Below are 8,173 nucleotides of genomic sequence, written 5' to 3'. Positions count from 1 at the left end.
AATTCAAAAAATTTATATATTAGGAAATGAAATCAAATCAAACAAATAAAGGAAACAACCCAAAAAACTAAAATAATAACTTGTAGAAAAAAATCTTGCAATATAAAAAAATTAAATATGAAGATACGATTTTTATTTTTTATCATTGAATTTTGAATTAAAGTGTAAATTAAATCAATCAAAGATGATATGAAAGAATCTTGGAATATTAAAGACTCCTTTGTATTGGTGATTTGATATTTTAAATATGTAATACATGATAATTTGAAATAGTAATTGACAAATATAATGCATAATCTAGTGTATAATTCGAAACACACTATATATTAAATAGTGTATTCGGAATATACTGACAAACCTACTGCATTGAGATTGTTAAAATACACTGCATTTAAATTGTTAAAATATACTGCATTTAAATTGTTAAAATTTCAAATTTCAAAATATTGCATATTTATTAAATAATATAATTATTTTTAATTTGAAATATGGTATAATAAAAATTATATACAAAAAATATTGTATATTTATTAAATAGTTCAATTAAAAAATAAAACATTTATTAATTATTATTTTTAATGGAATGGATATTGGAATATTTCAAAATATTGAAAATAAAGAAAAAAAAAAAAAAAGAAAACAACAACAACAACATATTCCTTTATTTTAATATTTTAGTATTTAAAAAAAATGTTTTTTTCTGAAAATTATTTGAATATTCGTAAAAAAATTGAGTTTCATGAATTTTTTCAATAAATATATTTTGAAATACTGAAAATATAAATAAGATTTTTATATTTCAAATTTAAAAAATATTAACTTTGGAAATAATATATATACATGTGGTAATTATTAAATGATTGTGTAAATGTAAAATAGGAAAGAACTTAAAAACATACCTAAATAAAAATGTCACCTATTCAATTCAAGAATCCACCTCATCAATTGAACTCCAACTAAGCAATTTTGATATATGACATCATCATTTGCCACATGTCAATCATTGAGAGCATAGATTATCTTTTTATATTATATATAGATATTCAAATATTTGAATCGGTTCAATTCAATAATTTACAATAGCTTATTAATCAAACTATGTATAGTTAAAGTTTAGTATTTTTTTTTATTGAATTTTATCATAAAAAATAATAAATTTAATTCGTAAAAATCGTAAGATTTAATCGGTTCATGGTTAGATTAAATCTTACGATTTACGATTTGATTCTTACGATTTTACGAATTAAATTTTTTATTTTTTTTGTTAAAATTAAATTAAAAGGATAGTAGACTTTAATTATATATAGTTAACTCGATTAATACGTTCTTGTCAGTGGTTGAACTTAATCGATTCAAATTTTTGAATAAAATTTACAAATTAAAAGGATTTGCGCTTAATTGATTCAAATCATACGCTTTAATTAATCTTATGATTTGATTCTTACGTAATTTAGAAATTATTTTTTTATGATAAAATTGAATTAAAAATGTCTTACACTTTAATTAATAATAGTTAATTTGATTAAGACGTTCTTGTCAATAGTTGAGCGCGCTAATTAATCAAATGTTAACAAATTGAAAGGACTTGAACTTAATTGGTTCAAATGTTACGCTTTGATTAAATATTACGATTTACGATTAGGTTCTTACATGTGTTAGGAATCAAATTTATTATTTTTAATGACAAAATTAAATTAAAAAGATATTAGACATTACTTATAAATAGTTAAATCAATTATGTAACACGTTATGTCAATAGTTAAGCAACCGATTCAAATATTTGAATAATGTTTACTAATTGAAAGGATTTGAACTTAATCGATTCAAATCTTACTATTTGATTAAATAAAATATTAAAAGAAAATTCACAATATAGTATTTGTAGTATATAATTTTATTTTAAAGTGAGAAAACTACTAATTGGAATGAATTATATTTTTTTCTTCTTCCAAATAAACATATTATTTTATTTTTTATTTGAATTTGTCACACTATCGATTTAATAACATAAGTGAGTTTGAATTAAGTTATTCACTTTTTAGTTTTTATATTTAATTGAGCATTTTTTACATTTTTAAATGGTGGAGTTTATTAATAATTCTAATATTATATAATTAATGATAGATGTTTGGCGTATTGAACTGCAATTCTTTATATTTTTCAAACTTTATTATATTAAATTTGTTAATAATTTATTTAATATCATTTAATAATAATGAATATTGCAATTAATATTTTAATTAACATTATGTATACAATTATGGTTAAATATATCATCATAAGTTAATGTGCGTGGATGGTTAGGAGTGATGAATGTATTAAGATGTCCCAAGTTTTATCCCTAATGAATGAATTTTTTTTGATTATTTATCAAATAAAACTCGGTCACAATGAATTTAAATTAATTATTTAATTAAAATATAGTAGGGGATAAATTAGACAATTCAATGTTAATCAATTTTATATTAATTTAATAAAAAAAATAATCGAAGGATAATTTGGTAAAGTACTTCATTTTTTAGAACATAGGTCATGTTATTTTCCTAGGGTCCAGATTTAATCTTAGAAAATTAATGGTGATTAATACATATCTCATATAAGTTTAGAACACAAGTTGTCTCACCCTAGAAAGACCCTTATTATATACAGTAGAACCTCGATAAATTAATACTCGATAAGTTAAAAACCTCGCTTAAATAACAATTTCCTACTGTCCCGATTCGGTAAAAATGTATTAAATTATTAGCTCGATAGTTTAATATTTTTGTCAGTCCTGACTGTAATAATTTATAGCGCTTTAACTGTAATGCTGATAGAGAGTTGGAGAGCTTGCCTCAACTGTGGATCTCACAATCGGTTAATTTGCACTATGGTGAAAGACCGGATCTTAAAAGTAAGTAATTTGGAGGTCAAGAAATATTACTGCATGCATGTACATTTTATTTTAATGTTTGTTTCTTATTTTCTTTTTATATTTTTTGTAGAATTTTCATATTACCAAAAAGAATCGAGCGTTGGGGTACTCGTTTTTGGTCCGAAGAAGATGAGACATGAGGTGACAAATATATGCACATCTGGTTTGGATGCTAATTAATCTGCATTTTGAATCCATTAGCTTTAGTTGGTGATTTTTCATTATTTTTGTAGTACAAAAGAGAATATTGTGATTATATGCGTTTTTTATTTCTTATTTTTCTGGTCATATATTTTGTTTATTGCTATTTGCTTAATTGATTTATTGAACTGCAATATGTTAAATAGGTAGATAAGTGCTTCATTTGGGTTAAAATGAAACAACAATCACTCTTTTTTTTGTTGTCCAATGAACTTTTTTTGTACAAAATTACACACTGTTATATTGAAAGTTAAGATTTAATTTTGGATAATTGAAAAAGGAATTCGATACCACAAATTGATGTCAATAAGGCACGAGCTTTTGGTGATGGTGAGTGGAGGAAGTGGCATAACCCTTTTTATATAGATCATCTCCGAGCTAATCTATATAAACGAGAATTTAAAATGCAAAACACCCGAAATTGTACTAACTACCTCACTCAAGAACTCAAATGAATTAACCATACTAGATTTTACCCTCCCTCTTTGCGGTGCTCCATTAGAGTTTTTAAATTTGGAATTGAAAATCGAGGCCTACGTAACGAGGGAGAAACGTATCCCACTGAAAGAACAAGAAAAGATGAAAATTCGAACCGTGTGGCCAAAACCTGATCCATATGATGCACCAATATGTAAAAAAGAATTAAAAAAATATATGGAAAATAACATATTTAAAAAAACAGTTTTTTAAAAAATAATTATTTTTTAAAATAAATAAATGAATATTATATATATATATATATATATATATATATATATATATATATATATAGATATATATATATATATATATATATATATATATATATATATATATATATATATAGATATATTATAATAATGGAAAGTGAATAGGAGAGGAGAGAGGGTAAATTTGGAATAATAGAAAAGTTGGATCTATCACTAATAATGAAAAAATGACTGGATCTCCCATTATTAAAAAAACACTAGAGGAGGTTATGACTAATAGTCCCCTTATTTTAGGTCAAATATGCTATATATGGCTTGGTGCTATAATCTCGTCTCGGTGAATTATAATTTGCATGGATGTACTTTTTCTTTTTTAAACATTTGTTTCTCATGAAATTTGTTTTTCTTTTTAAGTCATTCGCACCGTTCAGGATAAATATTTTATATTATCTTTAAACATTGGAATAATTGATTTTGCATAAAAAAAATAGGTGGATTACGTACACAAATTTCGTCCAAAATATTGGTCCAATTTTTTTTTTTTTTGCAATATTCATTTTTTTGGGATCAAAATTCCAATACATAGTCAACTAAATATTGTTTTTAGTTTCTAAACATCAACTACGAAACAAATGTTACGTGGTAATTTGAGTGAAGAACATAATTTGAGAATTAAGAAGAAATGGAGAAGATAGATAGAATATGAAGAAATCGAGAAGATAATTAATAGAAGTATTTGATTCTTGTAAAAGCTTAATTTCTTCATTACGTGAGATAACTCAATTTCTAGTTTTGGGTCATTCTACCATCAGATCCCATGTTGTAAACTTTTATGAGATACCCCATTTATATTGCGCCACGTGTCCTTGCGAAAAAACCCAATTTTTCCTCATTTATGTATTGTCGTAAATACCCTTTGTATAATTAATATTTTCAAAAAATCGGCCATTATATATTATTAATGTAATGTCAATTTTACCCTCTCTATTTTTAATGCAATTTTAATTAATTTATTACTGTTTTTTTGAATGACCATAATAACCTTATACACAAACGTAATAAAAAAAACTAATCGATATTATTTCCTAATTATGCTGATTTATCCCCTAATCTCTAACCAAATCAAATACGTTCTCCATCTTCATCTTCGAAATCTGGTCTTACGGTTTCACGATCAATTCAATTATTCATCATTTTTTCGATCCATTAATTTATTCTTACTTTTCTACAAATTCGAATTGGTGAATCGTTACACTATTTCTTCAGAATACGTTTATTCAAGGATGTCTAACCCCGACGAAGTTGGTATGTTACTTGTATTTCAATAATTAGGGTTTTGGTCGAAATCCTTAATAGTTTTCTTACTTTAATCCCATATATTTATTGTATTGAAGATCGAAGGTCTTCTAATTGTGAATCACAAAGGAATGTTGAAGACGAAAACGAAAGTGTTATAAATTTCAATTTGCAAGGCAACACCGGCGACATTGACGAGAACGATGATCGTTTGCAATTAATTAAACGCATGATGTCATTAACCTTTACTGATATACATGAGGCCGATCAATATTATTTTAGGTACGGTCAGTTAACAGGATTTGACGTTCGCAAGCACTCTTTGAAAAGAAAAAAAAACAGATTTAAACATCATTATGAATAGGGTTTGGGTTTGTTCTCGAGCTGGGTATCGTGACATGCGCATTAAGGATTATGATCGATTGCGTACACCGAAAGAAGACAGGCGATGTGGATGCCCAGCCATATTCCGTATTGCACTTGATCGTTCTACCGGAATATATCGGGTGACTACATTCAATCCCGATCACAGTCACCGCCTAGAAACGCCCGATACGAGTCATATACTACGTTGCAATAGGTAATCTAATCGTTCCGGTTTTACTTTTATATTGACATCCTTGCATGATGGTATGATATATTTTTTTCCTTATCAAATCTGCCTTGTAAACTGAATCCATTATATACTTATATAATTCCATATTGCATGCAGATTATTGAGCAACGAAACAAAATACGTGTTGCAATTGATGACTGGTGTTGGGATGAAACCCAGTCATGTTATTGATTTTTTAGATGAAGCATGTGCAGGGAGTGAAACACGTCTATTTAATCGGAAAGACGCGTACAACTATCTGAATGGGGAAAGGTTGAAAAGGATTGAAGGAGGTGAAGCGAACACTATGTTGGGTCTACTGAACGGCATGAAGGTAAATGATAAATCAATTGAGTACCAGCACAGTGTCGACGCAAACAATGCACTTACAAGAATCTTTTGGTGCGACGGGATTTCAAGAGCTGAGTATGAACATTTTGGTGATATTATTCTATTTGATAGCACCTACAAGACCAACATCTATAGGTTTCCTATAGTGTTGTTATCTGGAGTCAATTCTCATTTGTGCACTTGTATTTTCGGAGTTGCTATTATGTACAAGGAGACGACTCAACAATACACCTGGTTGCTACAAACGTTTCAAAAATTCATGAAAGGAAAAACACCCACAACTGTTTTGACAGATCAGGATGCAGCAATGTGCGCAGCCATTAGAGATGTTTTTCCTAAAGCAACTCATCGGCTTTGTTGCTGGCATATTTCACGTAATGCCGAAACTAATATAAAAATTCCAGGATTCTCAACATGTTTTTCCAAGCTAATGAAAAGTACATGCTCTGTGGCCCAATTTGAAGCTAGATGGTCTACATTGATTGCTAAGTTCGGTGTTGCCGACCATCAATGGATACAAGACATATACTCAAAACGACATTTATGGGCAGAAGCATTTTTTCGAGGCAAGTTTTTTTCTATGATGAGGAGCACCCAACGTGCAGAGTCAATGAACGCTTCACTAAAACAGAAAGTGAGTTCTGGTTTTAGCCTTACAGATTTGTTTAGGCAGTACAACAATAGTTTCTTGAAGAGGATTCGAAAGAGGTTTCACGTATTGCAGAAGGAATCTGAGAATCCACCAAGAGAATTGAAGCGTACAGGCTTATTAAGCGGTCTTGAGAACCATGCCGGTCGCGTATGCACTAGAGCCATATTCGATTATATACAAAAGGTGCTGAAGGAGGAGGCAAACATAATTGTACTCAACAAGAGTGTACCTGTTAATCGCCGGCACACATTCATCTTTGAAGATCATAGCAAGGCAAGGCCTCGTACATTTACCACCGTAATCGATTTGGACAACGAAGAATTCCAATGCGAATGTAGTAAGCTCGAGTCCGATGGCATCCCTTGTCGCCATTTGATATGTGGTTTTAAGAATTTGACACTTACTAAATTTCCTGCTAAGAGTATCCATCCTCGGTGGTTTGTTGGCGTTGGCAAGAACCTCACATCTCGTTTCTCATACTTGGATCCTACTATGAAAATTCACGGCAGAGTATGGAAAAAGGCTTTGGTTGATCATCCTGATGATGTTGATGATGATGATGATGATGATCATGATGATCATGATGATGATGAAGGTGATAATGAGGAACCAATTGAAAATTTCAAACACATCCCACATGTCGGTGATCTCGCTAAGATTGTTCCTAAGGGCGGATCCAAAGCTAAGAAGCATCTATGCGGATTATGCAGGTTGGTGTATTTCTTATTGTTTTGTCAATATTATTTGAATTTCATATCCTATATTGTTTACGAATTTCGTTGTGCAAACGTTGAAGGAAACCTGGACACAAGACCACAACTTGTGAGCAGAATCCAGCTTCTCGTGCAAGGGCTAATACGAAACATTCAGCACGTATTAACCCATTAGGAAACGCTGGTTATGGTAACACTGTCACAGAGGACTCCTTTGTCCAACCTTCGTCAAACACATCGCAATTTGTCACACCGGAATACGTTGGATCACATACTAGCCTTCTTTTAAATATTGAACGTCAACAATTGCACAATTCTGCAGGTGGAATCCATTCCCAGGTTTGTAATGATATTTATTATTCATATTCAAAAAATTTGCATGTGTGATCCATTCACATGTTTGTAATGATATCTATTATTCATATTGAGACGCGAATTTGTTAACATTTTCATATTAATTTGTTAACAAGAATTTTTAGGAAGGAACAAGTCATTCGACGTCTCATTTGAACTCATCATATTTGGATACATACCGTCACATGAGGCAACAAATGTAATTTAAATTTATTTAAATGTTATTTATTGACTCCTTTTTACCTTTGGTTTACTATAAGACAGTTGTATTAAAACTGATTTCCTTTTGGTTCACTATTATAGTCTATGTTGAATTGGGGTTTTTCAATTCATTTATTGGGTTATTGCACTAGGGTTTGATGAAAAACTTTTACAAATATATTAAATTTTCAGTTACATTCAATGTAA

The 8,173-nt window shown here is 29.1% G+C and overlaps 1 protein-coding gene across 1 annotated transcript; it reads left to right on the top strand.

Annotated features, from left to right (window-relative positions):
- The first annotated feature begins 5,456 nt into the window (after positions 1–5,456).
- Positions 5,457–7,968, top strand: LOC105954561 (protein FAR1-RELATED SEQUENCE 5-like). Its single transcript, XM_088827242.1, has 5 exons — positions 5,457–5,680; positions 5,813–7,244; positions 7,356–7,408; positions 7,495–7,750; positions 7,891–7,968. The coding sequence occupies exons 1-5, from the start codon at positions 5,457–5,459 to the stop codon at positions 7,966–7,968; spliced, it is 2,043 nt and encodes a 680-aa protein (XP_088683368.1).
- Positions 7,969–8,173: the final 205 nt, after the last annotated feature.

The sequence above is a fragment of the Erythranthe guttata genome, chromosome 12, assembly GCF_056151865.1.
Source record: "Erythranthe guttata isolate IM_541 chromosome 12, IM_541, whole genome shotgun sequence".
NCBI classification, from domain to species: domain Eukaryota; kingdom Viridiplantae; phylum Streptophyta; class Magnoliopsida; order Lamiales; family Phrymaceae; genus Erythranthe; species Erythranthe guttata.
The sequence above is the reverse complement of the archived record's forward strand: the minus strand, read 5'-3'. Positions and strand labels throughout refer to the sequence as shown.

Coding starts and splice junctions, on each gene's coding strand:
- LOC105954561 (XM_088827242.1), top strand. CDS start 5,457: ATGAATAGGGTTTGGGTTTGTTCTCGAGCTGGGTATCGTGACATGCGC. Junction 7,245..7,355: donor TGGTTGATCATCCTGATGAT/GTTGATGATGAT, acceptor GATCTCGCTAAG/ATTGTTCCTAAGGGCGGATC. Junction 7,751..7,890: donor CAGGTGGAATCCATTCCCAG/GTTTGTAATGAT, acceptor AAGAATTTTTAG/GAAGGAACAAGTCATTCGAC.